This window comes from Arachis duranensis, chromosome 3, assembly GCF_000817695.3.
Source record: "Arachis duranensis cultivar V14167 chromosome 3, aradu.V14167.gnm2.J7QH, whole genome shotgun sequence".
In the NCBI taxonomy this organism is placed as follows: domain Eukaryota; kingdom Viridiplantae; phylum Streptophyta; class Magnoliopsida; order Fabales; family Fabaceae; genus Arachis; species Arachis duranensis.
In genome coordinates, this window is record NC_029774.3 from 21,776,255 (window position 1) to 21,793,599 (window position 17,345).

A 17,345-nucleotide genomic window follows, 5' to 3' on the forward strand; every position below is an offset into this window, starting at 1 on the left:
AGTTGTGTCAATTGTTGATTTGGAATTAGGGATTGCTAATTGACTTGGAGTGCACTAAAGCTAGATTTCCATAAGGTAAAGCTAGGACTTGTGACTCAAGTTGATTACTCTCATTTGACTTTCCTCTATGCCTAGGGGTTAACTAAATGAAGCAAGGCCTAATTGTTGTCATCATTGGAAGAACTATAAGGATAGAACTTCTAATGCCAACCCTAAGCCAAGTCTTTTAAGGATTGATTGTTTGTTTTCTATTTTGCTAAAACCTTCAAGGAATCATAACAAGGATTTCTAATCAATAAGATGCATACTCTAGCAATTCCAAGGGAGGACGACTCGGGAGACTAGTACTCTCGGTTATAGATTGTAGCATTGTTTGGTGCGAAGTTTAAGTGTCGATTAGACTATATTCACGATCATATTCATCATTGAATTCTAAATCGACATGCTAAATTTCGTTTATCAAAATGGCGCCGTTGCCGGGGAACTTGCTTAGTGTGCCATGTTATTGTTTGGAATGAATGTGTATATATGTACATAGTTTAAGCATGTATAGATGTACATAGTTGCATTCCATTGTGAATTGTTCAAGTAACTAACCCCTCATTCATTACAATGAATTCCATTTTCCCTTCATTGCATGACGCGTTCACAACCGAATGCGAGCTTAGTCCCTTTTGATCCGGAAATAGAACGAACTTTGTTTCATATTAGACAAGCTCGGAGGCGGCTAAAGTTTGGGAAAGGTGAAGAGGTCTTCACCACCTCAACCACCTTACTAAAAGTGAACATTGAACCGTCACTCAAAAAAGACATTAGTCACACTTCCATCAATATCATTAACAACTCTTCTTTCGTTTTAGGTACTAACACCATGGATGCTCCGAGGAGGGTTACCATCAAGGAAGCGGGTGCACCGGATTATGTCCTTCAACCCCTTCATGTAACTCACCCCAACTTGAATGCAAACTTTGAATTGAAGACCGCTTTAATCAACCTCCTACCCAAGTTTCACGGGCTTCCCGCACAAGACCCTATTCGACATCTCAAGGACTTTCATCGTATATGCTCAACCACTAGACGGGAAGGATCTATGAAGTTGCTATATGGTTGTTTGCTTTCCCTTTTTCTCTTGAGGACAAGGCTAAAGAATGGTTCTACACTCTCTCTAGTGAAGTTACCTCCGATTGGGACTTACTTAGAAGAGGATTCTTGGATAAATTCTTGCCCCCGGAGAAGATGGATAGGCTAAGGAAGGAAATGTCTTGCATTGTGCAAGGTGAAACGGAACCGCTATACGAGTATTGGGAACGGTTTCGTAAGCTACTAGACGCATGCCCTAATCACATGCTTGACGCTCAAGTATTGACTCAATCCTTGAGCGAAATGATCCATCTTGAGGCAACTCCAATTGAACCAACAACAACCACAACAACCTCAATCATACCAACAACAACCCCCACCCCCTCAACAACACAATCAACAATTGGTCCCTCAAAAAGTGTGTGGTATTTGTTCTTGCTATTCCCACTACACGGATGAGTGCCCAAGCCTTCAAGAAGATAACACCTTGGCGGCTACCCATAATTTCTATGACCGCCCAAATCAAGGGTACTACCAAGGCGGTAATCCTAACCAAGGGCACCCTTATCAAGGAGGAAGCTACAATCAAGGGAGTGGGTACCATAATCAAAATTGGAGAGACAATCATCAACAAGGGAATAGGGACAACAACAACAATGGAGGAGGTCAAAGATGGAGCAACAACTCACAAAATTTCTCACAAAACCGACCACCATACAACCAACAAAATCAACCATACAACCAACAAAACCCACAAAGAAACTACCAAATATACCAACCACCACATCAAAGACCACCACCCAACCAAATATACAAAAGCATCAATGATGAAAATAGGGTATGGATCTTTGGGACAAGATTTATTGAAGATAGTGTAGTCAACACACATTCTCTATTTTCCATTCTGTTTTTTCACGAGTACGACATTGGCCATCCACAAGGGGTATTTCACTTCCCTTATAAACCCAACTTCTACCAGAGCTTGGACCTGCTCTTCAATGGTTTACGCTCATTTAGTACCAAGCTTTCATCATTTTTATTGGACAGGTCGTTGATGAGCGGATAATTTATACGCTTTTTGGCATTGTTTTTACATAGTTTTTAATATATTTTAGTTACTTTTTAGTATATTTTTATTAGTTTTTATGCAAAAATCATATTTCTGAAATTTACTATGAGTTTTTGTGTTTTTCTGTGATTTCAGGTATTTTTTGGCTGAAATTGAGGGACCTGTGAAAAAATCTGATTCAGATGCTGAGAAAGGACTGAAGATGCTGTTGGATTCTGACCTCCCTGCACTCGAAGTGGATTTTCTGGAGCTACCGAAGCCCAATTGGTGCGCTCTTAATTTTGTTGGAAAGTAGACATCTTGGACTTTCTAGCAATGTATAATAGTCCATACTTTGCCCGAGATTTGATAGCCCAAACTGGCATCGAAACGCCCACCAGAGACTATTTTCTGGCGTAAAACGCCAGAACTGGCACCAAAGCTGGAGTTAAACACCCAAACTGGCACCAAAACTAGCGTTTAAACTCCAAGAAGAGCCTATGCACGTGAAAGCTTCAATGCTCAGCCCAAACACACACCAAGTGGGCCCCGAAAGTGGATTTTTGCACTATCTACACTTAGTTACTCATTTTCTGTAAACCTAGTTTATTAGTTTAGTATAAATAGCACTTTTTACTATTGTATTCAGATCTTTAGATCATTTTTTAGACTACCTTTGGATCTCTAGATCACGTTTGGGGGCTGGCCATTCGGCCATGCCTGGACCTTCATCACTTATGTATTTTCAATGGTGGAGTTTCTACACCTCATAGATTAAGGTGTGGAGCTCTGCTGTTCCTCATGAATTAATGCAAAGTACTATTGTTTCTCTATTCAATTCACGCTTATTCTTGTTCTAAGATATTCTCTCGTACTTCAACCTGATGGATGTGATGATCCGTGACACTCATCATCATCCTCCCTTATGAATGCGTGCCTGACAACTACTTTCGTTCTGTCTGCAAGAGCTTGAGTGTGTATCTCTTGGCCTCCTAGTTCATGACGCATGGTTGCCTCTCCTGACAACAGAGCCTTCCATTTCGTGAGATCAGAGTCTTCGTGGTATAAGCTAGAATCAATTGGCAACATTCTTGAGATCCAAAAATTCTAAATATTGTCTGTGGTATTCCGAGTAGGATCTGGGATGGGATGACTGTGACGCGCTTCAAACTCGTGACTATTAGGCGCAGTGACAGTGTGCAAAATGATCAATGGATCTTATTCTGACACGATCGAGAACCAACAGCTGATTAGCCATGCGGGAAACCGTAGCAGATATGTTTTCACTGAGAGGACGGATGGTAGCCATTGACAACGGTGATCCACCAACATACAGCTTGCCATGAAAGGGAGTACGCAAGATTGAATGAGGATAATAGGAAAGCAGAGGCTCAGAGGGAACAAAGCATCTCCATACGTTTATCTGAAATTCCCACCAATGAATTGCATAAGTATCTCTATCCTATTTTATGTTTTATTTCTTTTTTAATCATCAAAACCTCATAACCATTTGAATCCGCCTGACTGAGATTTACAAGATGACCATAGCTTGCTTCAAACCGACAATCTCTGTGGGATCGACCCTTACTCACGTAAGGTATTACTTGGACGACCCAGTACACTTGCTGGTCAGCTGCGCGGAGTTGTGAGAAAAGTGTAAACTCACGATTTTGTGTACTAGTCATGGATCCAAATAAACGGTGATCTTATGACTTATGATTTTGGGGTGTATTCTAGGCATATCGGAGGCCTTCCAAGCGAAAAGGTCGTAATTCTTTTATAAGAGCTTAACCAGGTCTGCTTTCAATTATTTCTCCAGGTTTGCTCCTATGCTCATTGTCTTTTCAGGTTAATCTCCGATTTGAACTTCATCAGTCTGTCCATCAGGTTGTGACCTCAGTTCTTCTCGTGTTCGGACACCACTGAGCTTAATAGTATTGACTTCTTTTCCTTTTGTATATCTGCGTAAGTTCAAGATCCCATTGTAGTATTTTCTTGCTAATTTGTGATCTCCTCTCTCAGTGGCTATTCCCTCTAAGGTCGGGAATTTCATGCATAAATGAGGGGTGGAGATGATGGCAGCAAATCGATTTAGTGTTGTCTGACCTATCAGGGTATTGTAGGCTGAAGCTACGCCAACCATAATATAGTCTATATTCAAAGTTCTGGACTTTATACCTTTACCAAAAGTAGTGTGTAAGAGAATAAATCCAAGAGGTCGGATTAGCGTGTCTCCCAATCCAAAAAGAGTGTCAAGGTATGCCCTGAGTTCCTTTTCTTCCAATCCTAACTTGTCAAAGGCAAATTTAAACAAGATGTCCGCCGAGCTCCCTTGGTCCACCAAAGTTCTATAGAGGACCAAGGTCCTATAGAGATTTGTATTAGCAAGTATCATCATGATTATCATGCCCCAATGTTATTCCTTGTGCATCTTCTATCGTGAAGGAAATAGTGGGCAAGTTGGGGGAGTCGACCTCCTCACCGACTTAGTAGACTTCTTTCAAATACCTTTTGTGGGAAGACTTAGTGACTCTGCCTCCTGCAACACCTCCAGCTATCATGTAGTGTGTCTGTCAGGAGTTCGAAGTGGCCGATCTCGCCACCTCCTGTCTTCTTCTTCTCTCTTCCTTTTTTACGGATCGTCCGATCTTTCTAGTTGACCTTCTTTATACAGCTTTTCTATCACATTTTTTAAGTCGTAGCAATCATTGGTGGAATGTCCATATATCTTGTAATATTCACAGTATTCTGTCTGACTTCCTCTTTTCTTGTCTTTGATGGACCAAGGAGTTGGAAGCTTTTCGGTATGGTAGATTTCTCTATAGATGTCAACAATAAAAAACTCTCAAGGGAGTGTAGTTATGATACCTTCGAGGCTTGTTCGAGCTATACTTATCATTTTTCTTTGCTTCCTTCTCTTTATCTCGAGCCGGGTAAGAAGGATTTTGTCTTGGAGCAGGCTCTCTTAGTCGGGCATTCTCTTCCATGTTGATGTATTTTTTCGCTCGCTCTTGTACCTCACACAGAAAAGTCGAGTGTTGCTTTGATATGGATTGAGAGAATTGTCCTTCTCTAAGGCCATTAACTAGCCCCATTATCACCACTTTTGGAGGCAGAGTCTGAATTTCCAATCATGCTTTGTTGAATCTTTCCATATAAGTTCAGGGAGTTTCTCTAAATTTCTATTGACCCCTAGGAGACTTGAAGTGAGCTTGACTTTGTCTTTCTAGATTGAAAATCGAGTAAGAAATTTTCTTGCAAGATCGTCGAAGCAGGTCACAGACCTTGGTGGTAGACTATCAAACCACTTCATCACCGCTTTGGTTAACGTCGTCGAGAACGCTTTACAACTATGCATCCGACGCGTCAGCCAAGTACATCTGAATTTTAAAGTTGCTTAGATGGTATCTTGGGTCGGTCGTTCCATCATAGACGTCCATGTCGGGACTTTTGAAGTTTCTAGGAATCCTAACCATCATGATCTCTTCGATAAATGGATCTTCCGCTCCCAAAAGGATTTCTTTCCGATTTGCATCATTGTTCTGACCTCGAAGGTCGAATTCTAATTTCAAAAGTTTTTTTCTAGTTCTCTTCGTCGTTGTACTTTCCTTCTCAAGTCCCTTTCAGTTTCTCTTTGACGTTTGATTTCCTACTCGAGTTGTTCTAGTCGGCCATGGTGCCACTGAACTAGCCCCATAAGTTCTGTTGGATGTCAATTCGCTACGTCTTCTGTTGGGTGTATTTTTGAATTGATTCTTCTAGGAGATGGTTTAGCAAAGTTCCTTTATAATTAGAATTGTCCATTCTATCTTGTCGCGGGGTATTACTATAGCACGATTGTCGTTGTGACGTTCTGGCTCGGATTCAAATGCTATGTGTCTATCTCCGAGATGATCATCCACCATGATTGGGTGTAGACTTTCGGATCCCTGTCAACGGCGCCAATGTTTCGAGGACGACCTGAAACTGGGTTGTTTTAGTCTTGAACATAAGGTCCAAACACCTTTGGGTGGTTTGTGCGACGTCTTCTGATGCTATGGTGCCACCGTCCGACGTCTTGATGAAGGTGGGGAGTGGTACATGTAAAAAATTCTGATGCATAAGTTAGCAAGGGTTTCAGGTAACTTTTTGTAGATTGGGTTCGAAATATACTTGAGAGTGTCAGAATATTTATAGGTGTAGATGTAGAATAAATAATCACTTTTTAGAGTGGTTTCACCTTTAGTGGTAGGTGGTTGTTTTTCTCTTATTAAGGATGTTATTAAGTTCTTCTTTCTAGAAGAGTAAGAGAAATAGTTGAAATTGATTACTTGTTTAGATAAGTTGGACCGAATTCATGTTAGTTGTGTCCGACCTCTATGAGATTGAATAAGTATTGATTGAATCACATCTTTTAATTGAATTTTATTCATCTTGGCTCTTGAATCTGACTGTATTTTTAACTAAGAATATGAATAAGTTTTATAATATCGATTTTTTTTTACATATTGATATGAAGATGGTGAAACAAAGTTAGAAGATGACCCAATGGTGAAACAAAGTTAGAAGATGATGACCCAATGGTGAATATAAAGCTAGGTTATAGAAAAAAAAAATTATTTGAGCTGAATTGCTAGTCTATTGCATGGGCACAATCAGTAGGGGCGAGTTCGTGATTTTGAGAAAAAAGAAGGACAACACCGAAAAATGAGACAAAACGAGGAGCATTTCCGTCTTTAACAAATTTTAAAGTGCAATTTGTCTGAGTCCTAAACATGTGTCAATAATAAATTATTTAAAAAAAAATAATGGCTCGTAATTTTACTAAACCTAAAAATCATATTATTAAATTTTTACATGATCTTAGATATACAATTTTTTTTAATATTAGTTTTGGTCCGTAAAAATATACAATAATAAACTTCTACATTTCACACACTTTCCTCCAATATCTAAAATATTCAGTTTTATAATATTATTTCCCATCATTTAAAGTTTGTGAAACCATGTAAATTTGAGATAATATGTAAAAGATTGGAGCAATGCATGGTGTAATTTATATATTTATGTATAATTTTATACACTAAAAATATTTATAAATTGCATCCGTATTATGATGCAAGTTTATCTCTTGAAATTTAAATTTAATTTATTTGTTTAAGTAAATTGTCGGAATGTAACGAATTTATGAAATTATTTTTTTTGATAAAATAATCTATAAAATAAATATATTTATAATTTTATTGTTTAATAATAAATATAATTTTAATTTTTTATGCTGAAAATTAATATAAAAATAAATCAATAAAACATATATTCATTATTTTCTCTGTTTAAAAACAATTCCACTTCAACAAACTAATGGAATTTTCTAAAAGAATAAAAATAAAAATATTAACATGCCCCTAATTTGTCCTAGAATAATAAACTAATAAAGTAAGAATGGTAATAGTTTTGCCAAAATGTATTTAGCATTTGAAAGATTTTATTGTCATTGACAAGATAACTTCTTCTAGAATAAAATTTATGCAATATTCTAAATGCCAAATTTAATCCTTAAAATTTTACACTATAATCATCATCAAGATAGTTTTTGATTTTTTTTTAATATGAAATTAGTATCCGAACTTTTGTCCATGAAACATAATAGTCCCTGCCAGTGCTTCTGTTTCATAGTTATTAATGGCGTGTCGTGCCTCAGTGGAATGTTCAGGGGAAATTATTGGAAGAAGATTTCAGAGGGAAGAAGGAGAAGCGTTGGAAGAGAATGCTTTGTTGTTTTTGTTGGTAAACAGTAAGTGTGAAGTGTTAACAAAATGTAGGGACTAACATGGTTTATGAAAAAAGTTCTCATAACAATTTGGTGTCAAACTTAAACAAATTTCGAAGGCCAACTAAATTTAGATGTGAAATTTATCAGGTACTAAAAAGTTGAACATTTATTTCTAAATTTGTCGACAATTTAATAAAATAGCTAGTTCGAAAAAAAAAATTATATTATCCATGCATGAGACTCAAAAGTATTAATTATTTAATAAAATAGTCAAATATAAAAAAAATTAGAAAAATTAAGACATTAATAATGACGGTTTAGAAAACTAAGAATTTGTTAATTAAAAATTAGCTATTTATTGTTAATGAAAATAATCTATATTCATTTAAATTTGTGAGATTATGATTATTTAATAATGCACCACATAATCCTTACTGTTAACAAGAATAAAAATGAGTTGATACTTAAGCTATCTCGTTATTAAATGTTTATATTTTTTAGAATTCATGTTACTTTTATATAAGAATATTCAATTATATATTACTATATTAGTAAAAATAATTATTTAAAAAATGAATATAATAAAATATAAAAATATTATTTATACAATAAAATTAATTATTATGTATTTATGTATAAATACATGTGTAATTTAATTTAGTTTATTTTTAATATATATTTTATATTTTAATGTATATTTTATTTTGATGATTAATTTTTGTGTATATTTAATAGAGTTGAATCGAATAGTACTTAAATAAATATTATTAGGGGGTCACTCAAATAAAGATGTCTAAAATATTTTTTTAAAGATATTTTTCAGTAATTAAAATTTAATATATATAATTGATTATATATATATATATTAATTTTAAAAATTTTAAATCCTAATCCTACGATAGAAAAATAAAGGACTAAAATTTAGGATTTTCAAAATTAATATATATAATAGAAGTATTTTAGTCATTTTCTATAATAGGGTATTGTAGTCATTTTCTACAAAAAATAATATTAATTTAGATTAATTCAAGATTTGATTCACTATTTTTTGGTCAAATCAATTTGTCTAATATTATTAAAAAATATCTTTATAAAAAGACGTTTTGAGAGTGGCTCCAATAATATTTTTTTTTTTAATGAGAAGCTCAACACAATAAGTGGAGCACGAAGTGTAGCAAGGAAGAAACAAAGCAAAAGCAAAAAAACCAGAACAAAAGCAAACATAGAAATCCCTTTGTCATCTCCGGCATTGCCATCAACAACAGAAGGGGTTAGCACCTAACCACTCCTTGTAGTTCAGAAAAGCCAAGTTGATAACCTCCTCAACCCCTTTCCCTTTGTTTTGAAAAATCTTCCGGTTGCGTTCCAACCATATGTTCCAAATGATCGCACAGAAGCACACCATCCATCTCTTGCACTCTTTTTTTGTTTTTGAGTTCTCAGTCCAACTTTGAAAGTGCTCCTTTACTGCACCTGGACACACCCATTACATTCCAACATATGATAACCAAGCACACCATACCTGCTAAGAAAAGCTGCAACTAAGAAATACATGGTGGCCATATTCAACATCATTGTTACATAAAACACATAAAGTATCTCCTTGGTGAATGACCCCAAGTCGACTCAGCCTCTCCTTGGTGTTGACTCTGTTAATCAGGACAAACCAGACAAACAACTCTACTTTGGGTGGGACAAGGCCTTTCCAAAGGGTCCTTGTAAAACTATAGCTTGATATATCCTCCGGGGCTATTTCCACCTGCAACACCTGCACAAATGAGTTAGTAGAAAAAATTTCTTGTTTATCATACTTCCAAACAACTCTATCCTCTCTTTTAGGATCAAGTTTAACCAGCCTCAGAGTGTGGTGAAGCTGGTTCACTAAATCCAACTCCCATTGAAATAATTCTCTCCTTCACTGAAAATTCCAAATCCAAGCTAACCCATCCCAAAACCCACAATCCCCTATCATTGACCCTGTTTGGTTTGAAACTAAAAAGAGCCTTGGAAAGCGGTCTTTCAAAGAACCTCCCTGAATCCAGACATCCTTTCAGAACCGAGTTCGTCTTCCGTCACCCACCTCCATGGACAACCCGTAATCATCTTCTGCCTGACTTCTTGATTCTTAAACTGTAGCTGACAAATATCCTTCCACTGGCCTCCTCTGATAGGTAGCTCTTGGGATGATAGGAGCTCATTTGGATTCAGGTTGTTACAGGAACAGACAACCTTCTTCCACAATCCCCAACTCCCAATCCACCTAACTTTTTCGGAGCTTGAACCACTTCCCACTTAACCAGAGCCATACCACTCTTTCCATCCTCTTTACTCCATAGAAATCTCCTCTGCAAGAAAATTAATTTCTCTGCAACAACCTTTGGCATCTTATATAGGCTCAGATAATAAATCGGTAGACTATTTAACACAGCTTTAATAAGTACCAACTTACCGGCCTTATTGAGGATCTTGGCCTTCCAGAGGCTAAGCTTCTCCTCCATCTTCTCTATTACAGGCCTCCACGTATTAACCAACCTTGGGTTTGCTCCTAGCGAGATGCCTAGATATTTAACTGGTAGATTGGCTTGCTTGCAGCCTAACACTCTACACATACGTTGTACCCACTGCTCATCACAGTTAATAGGGATCAAGCTTGATTTATCAAAGTTGATACTTAGACCTGACATCAACTGAAAGCATCGAAGCAACCTTTTGTAGTTCTTGATTGTCTCTTCCACAGGAGGGCAGAATAAGACAGTATCATCTGCAAATTGTAGATGCGACAGTTCAACATGATCTCTCCCAACCGACAACGGCGATATGCGACCGTTTCTCACAGCCTCTCCAATCATCCTATGTAGGACATCAACAACAAGTACGAAGAGAAAAGGGGACAGAGGATCCCCTTGCTGAAGGCCCCTTTCCATCTTGAATGGCTTGGATGGCGAGCCATTTATCAGAACTGACATAGAGGACGTGCTCACACACTCCATAACCCACCCCTCCATCTTCGACCAAAGCCCATCTTCTGTAATACAAGGTCTACAAAACTCCACTTGACTCTGTCATATGCTTTCTGGAAATCAAGCTTTATTACTGCCGCTTCCTTCTTCCTCTATTTGATCCACTGAACCGTTTCACATGCGATTAGAGCCCCGTCATGAATCTTCCGACCCTTAACAAAAGCACTCTGTGTCTCACCTACTAAACCTGGCATAACACCCCTCATTCTCCGAACCAGCATCTTCGAAATTACCTTGTATACACACCCCACCATACTAATTGGACGCAGATCTTTGATTTCCTTAGCCCCAGTAAACTTGGGGGCCAATGCCACCCACGTGACATTAGCATCAGGCGGCAACCTTGAAGATTGGAAAAAGGCCAGAACCGCTGCCGTGAAATCTGAACCTATATCAGACCAACACTTCTTTATGAAATTCATGTTGTAACCATCACATCCTGGAGCCTTAGACGATTCACAATCCCACACTGCCTCTTTAACCTCCTCAGGTGACGGTAACATCTCTAAAGCAATACAATCTTCCTGGCTTATCCTTTCCACCAGACCATCTCTGAATCCCACCTCAGGAGACCTCTCTTGCTTATATAAGTCTTTATAAAACTCCCTGATGGCAAGGTTAATTCTAACTTAATTCCTTATCAATCTTCTATTAATAAGTAAAGTATCAATCTTGTTATTTCTCCGCCTGACAGAAGCTAAGTTGTGGAAGTACCTCATATTTTTATCCATGTCCCTCGCATGCCTCGACTTTAACATTTGCTTCCAATGTAGTTCTTTCCTTACATACCATTTCTCACAACAAGTAACTAGCGCCTTCCGTCTTACTTCCACTGTCCCATTATAGCTCCCATTGCCGACCATGTCATCAATCTTCTGAATCTCTTCCTCAAACCTCAAAATTTTCTTGTCCATATCACCAAAATTTTCTCTATGCCATCTCCCCAAATGAGCCGTCAACGCCCTTAGTTTATCGGTGAATGGTATCTCTCCTATCCCTCTCCATTCCTCCTTGACCATCCTTAAAAATCCTTCGTGAGTAAACCACGAATCCAGACTTCTGAATGACCTCGGACCGTCTCTTAGCCTCTTCTCTTCCACTATGATAGGCCAATGATCTGACAAACCCCGAGGACCACCTCTCAAGCGAGTCTCCGGAAATGCCTCAAGCCATTCCAAGCTAACCAAAAACTCTGTCAATACGGCTGCATGACTGTCCCCTGAACCATGTAAACTTACGTCAGAGATCGGTAGGTCTACCAAACCCATGTCATGTATCCAATTCTTGTAATCGTGTGCCGACAAAGGTAAGTTTTCTAATCCTCGCCTTTCTTCCACCTGTCCAATCTCATTAAAGTCTCCAAAAAAATAACAGGCGCCTGGGCATAAACTAGCCATGTAACTCAGCTCCTCCCACACAACAAGTTTCTCATCTCTAGTGTGAGCACCATAAACCAAGAAAAATGTACAGTTAATAGTATTCTCTGACAGGACCCCTTCAACACATAGTCATCGCTCACTTTTATAGCAATTTCTCATTTTAAAGAAACTATCATCCCACGTTAATAACAACCCTCCAGATGCACCAACAGACTCCACATATTCCCACCCCACACAACCGTTCCCCCATATTTTCACAACATCAAACCTTGTTATTAACTGTCGTTTAGTCTCAACCAACCCTAACATATCCAACCTATGCTTCCTCTTAAGTTCTTTCACCATCCTTAACTTCCCATCACCCCTTAATCCCCTAATATTCCCTGAGCTAATAATCATTTTAAATTATTATTATACACTTTTTTGAGATTTTTAGGTCTACTTCGTCTAGCTTTAATCTTCTGTTTTGCCAGTCTCCTTCTTCTAACAATCTCTTCATTCTGTTCTTGGAGGATCCTCGTGATGTCATCATCTTCCGTTATTTATTTTAGGTTGTGAGTAACTTGGATATATGATTCCCTGAATGAATTGAAAATGTACAGTGTAGCTAAGACACAACACGGAAATTCTCCTAAACGTCACGTTTGTATATTCGAAGGTTGAAAATTTCTAATGCGACGGCAAACGACTCGGTACTAACATAAACAAGATGGATTCAAAAAAGTGACGTCTCCGAAGTGACGTTTAAATTTCTTTTCCATTCTCTACTTCTCTTTCTCCTGGGTTGTGTATGTTGTGTTCTACGATTCCATTATATATTTTCTCACTTGCTTTTTACTGTTCCATTTCCAAACTATTTTATTTTATTTTATTCCCTCAGTGCCACGTCACAATCGCACACTCCTTTTTTCTAAGCTTATAAATACCTCCTTCCAAGTCCCGCACACAAATGAATTCACTAGTTTTTCAATATATACCAATAATAATGGATCCTGGAAGTCAACCCTCATCTTCAACCACCAACAAGATTGAAAGAAGGCTCATTGAGAAAAACAGAAGGAACCACATGAAGATGCTTTACTCCAAACTCAACTCTCTTCTCCCTAACTATAACCCCAAGGTTTCTTCATCTTCCAATTTCTCTTGTAAATCTCTATTTCATTTTTACAAATTCTCATATTGATTTGAATTTTGGTGTCGATGATTACGAAGGAAGCGTTGCCACTGCCGGATCAAGTGGACGAAGCTATAAACTACATAAAGAACTTAGAGGAGAAGGTGAAGACAGCCAAGGAGAAGAAAGACGGCTTATTGGAAAGAATGGGAAGGAAAAGGACACGTGGCGGTGGCCGCGATGGTAGTGGTTGCAGCAACACGAAACCGCCACAACTTGAGGTTCATGAAACTGGTTCATGTCTTGAAATTGTAATGACATGTGGCTTAGAAAACCAGTTCATATTCTATGAGATCATTCGCATACTCAATGAAGAGAACATCGATGTTAAGAGTGCTAATTCCTCACTCCTCGGAGATTCTATGATCCATGTTCTCCATGCAGAGGTATATAAATATATCAACTATGTTGTATACACAAAAAATTAAACATAAAATTACTTTTTTTTTTTATAAAAAAACATATTAAAATATTAAATATATTAGTATTTTTGTAAATTTTCTCCTTTTTGATTCCTCAAAATTGAAGGCCATGAATGCATCTTTCATGTTTAATTTCAATCTCAAATAACCCTAGAGTGTGTTTGGATGTAATTTTATCATTTTATCTTTTAAGTTGCGGTTGTAATTATAATTATGTGCGATTTAGTACAATTGTGATATAATTGAAGTTCACACCCCACTTTAAAATTATTCAAACAACTTAAAACATAAAACAATTAGGAGAATAACATGAATGATTTTTATCCCTTAATTATCTCTATTTTTGTTATTGTATATAATTAAGCAATAAAATAGTTATTTAATTGAATAAATTTTAATGATTTCTCTCTAATATTTTTTTTTCTGGGTTTTGTGCAGATTCCTCCGCTATTGATTGAATTTGGGGCGACTAAAGTGAGTGAGAGATTGAAAAGGTTTGTGAATGGATCAGCCAGTGATATTGAATTATTGCAACCAGAGTTCTGGGATTTTGAGATTGACACTGATATCTGGAGCTTCTAGATCTCTTGCAAATTCAAATATGCAAGGATTTAGTACCTATATCTAGATGCTATGTAAAACATGCTTACATAACCATGAGCTTTTCATTCCAATAATAATAATAGAGGTATCTTTAATTTCCTGACAAAAAATGACTTAATAATAAACAGCATATTTTAATTTCCAATGTTTAAATATATATAAATTTTAAGGTATTATTTTGACCTAGCTAGCTCCTAATGACTAAAAAGCTAAGAGTTTTTTCTATGGTTTATGACTTTTATTATTCAATTTCAACATTAATTCAGAAACATATATAAGACCCAAGAGATATATAGAGAAAGGAGGGAGAGAAGATCTGTTCATATCTTTTCAATTCAGAAGCTAGCTAATTTTTTTTTTTTGGTGCTTAAAATTGAAGTAAATGACTTCCAAGTATTAAAACTAACAACTCTATATATGTGAGTATTCGTTGCTGGATTAATCATTTTACAGTAATTAAGAAACATTTAGGGGAATATATGTTGATTCCCATTTTCATACTAATTAATTAGGGATTCCCTTAATTTCATAAACAAAATTTTGTCCTAGGTTTGCTTCAAATCATTATTGCATTAGGCAGTCTTTTGCCAACAGCATATTTAGCTAATTTAGTTTAATTAGGTAATATATATGTATATGTATTATATGTATCCATCATGAACTTCTAAGCGAGATCATCAAATTATTGTTTAAATGAACGCAAAATTTGTATTTTATGTGGAGTTGCCTAGAACCTATATAGCTAGAAGGTCTATAATGATAGAGGAAAATATAGTTTTCATCGAATCTTTCTTCTTAGTAAATATATAGCAATTATATTAGGTAGATAAAATATTATAAACAATAAATAAAAATATATAATTAAAATATTTATATTTATAAGAGAGTGTGAATCATTTTTTAGATTTAATTAACATAATTATTTTTTTATAATTATTTTTAAATTTGTTTTCAAATAAAAATTTTAAATTTTGATATTTTTAATCCTAAAAAAAATTTCAAATCACTCAAATATATTTTATTAAAACTACAAATATTTTATTTAATTAGTCTCTATTTATTAAAAATATCTGAAATCATTAATTTTTAACCTACAAAATAAAATAATAAGTAATAAATTAATACCAATTATTAATTATAAATATTATGTGTTTAAAATGATACATGTTATACATATAAAATTATGGATGTTAAATTAAAAAATTTTAACAATTTCTACTATACAATTCATATTTTACATATAGACTATTAGAAAATAAAAAATAAAATATAAAATATAAACAAAAATTAAGAAATAAACTTTTAAAAATAATTATTAACTTATTAATTAAAATTAATAAATAAACATATATATAAATATTAAATAAAAATATTAAAATAATTAAAATTATGATTTATTAGTACACATATATATGAGATAATAATTTAAAAAATATAATAAGACACATAATTTAAAATTTGGTAATATTAATTGTAAAAATTTATTAATTATTGCCATCATATGTATGAAACTATGAATGCTATGAGTATGAAATTGTTATTAATATAAAATTATAGATGTTATATGTATGGATTTATGAATGTTATGAATAAATTTGTCATTGAATAAATTAATTTAAGTATTTGATATTTTTTTAAATCTAATTATGATAAAATTTAAAAATATTTGTATTGACAAATCAGAATAAATTATTATTCTATTTAAAAAATATGAAACAAATATTATATAAGTGAAACAATAAATTAGTGATTACAAAAAATTAATTAAAATTAAAATTTAGATTACTCTAATTTTTACAATATTACGTAAGTACAGTAAAATAATTAAAAAAATAAATTAATGATTATAAAAAAATCAATTAATATTAATGATATTTAAAGTATATTATTATGATTACTCTTTAATGCAATAGTATATATATGAAAATTAAATTATAAAATATCTCATTAATATATGATGTATTATATTCTAATAATTAGAAATATAATATGATAAGTTGAATAATAAAAGAGTGAGATAAAAAGTTAAAATATAAAAAAATTATATAAATAAAATCAAATTAAAAAATTTTTAATTAATTATGGTTGAATATTTTTAGTCCCACATATTTTCCTTATATTATTTACACTATTGAAGAGAAGGAGCGATAGAGCGCCTTAGCTTGCATATTTTTCTTTTTTGTTTTTTTTTTTTTCATTTAACTCAAATAGAATGGTAATAAATTTAGTATATGCTTACATTTTTTTATTGGAATCACTCACATAAAAATGTTTAAAACGTCTTTTTTTAAAGACACTTTTTAAAAATTAAAATTTAACTTATATAATCAATCAAATTGTGTTATTTTTATCAAAATTAGACTAAACAAACTGATTTGACCAAAAAATTGATAAATTAAATCTCGAATCGATCTAAATTAATATTTTTTTTTATAAAAAATGACTATAATACTCTTATTATAAAAAATGACTAAAATATTCTTGTTATATATATTAATTTTAAGAATCCTAAATTCTAATTCAATGATAGCATAGTGAGAAGAGAAAAATTAGGATTTAGAGTTTTTAAAATATATAATGGAAATATTTTAAGTCATTTTTTATAATAGGGGTATTATAGTTATTTTTATAAAAAATATTAATTTAAATTGGTTCAAGATTTGGTTTATCGATTTTTTGATCAAACCGATTTATTTCGTCTAATTTTGATAAAAATAATACGGTTTGATCGATTATATAAATTAAATTTTAATTATTAAAAAAATATTTCTAAAAAAGACGTTTTAAACATCTTTATGTGAGTGGTTCTTCCCTATTACATATTATCATCCTAAGCAAATCATCATATTATACTTATTCACAAAATC

The 17,345-nt window shown here is 34.2% G+C and overlaps 2 protein-coding genes across 2 annotated transcripts; one reads left to right on the plus strand and one right to left on the minus strand.

Annotated features, from left to right (window-relative positions):
* Window positions 1-10,992: 10,992 nt before the first annotated feature.
* LOC107478220 (uncharacterized) lies at window positions 10,993-12,678 on the minus strand. The gene is made up of 3 exons (XM_052258191.1): window positions 12,486-12,678; window positions 11,615-12,395; window positions 10,993-11,506 (listed from the first exon to the last, which is right to left on the minus strand). Exons 1-3 carry the CDS (start codon window positions 12,676-12,678, stop codon window positions 10,993-10,995), a joined length of 1,488 nt encoding a protein of 495 aa, XP_052114151.1.
* Window positions 12,679-13,246: 568 nt separating this feature from the next.
* On the plus strand, window positions 13,247-14,515 carry LOC107478244 (transcription factor bHLH162). The gene is made up of 3 exons (XM_016098380.3): window positions 13,247-13,399; window positions 13,492-13,839; window positions 14,314-14,515. The coding sequence occupies exons 1-3, from the start codon at window positions 13,265-13,267 to the stop codon at window positions 14,455-14,457; spliced, it is 627 nt and encodes a 208-aa protein (XP_015953866.3). The 5' UTR covers window positions 13,247-13,264; the 3' UTR covers window positions 14,458-14,515.
* The last annotated feature ends 2,830 nt before the right edge of the window (window positions 14,516-17,345 follow it).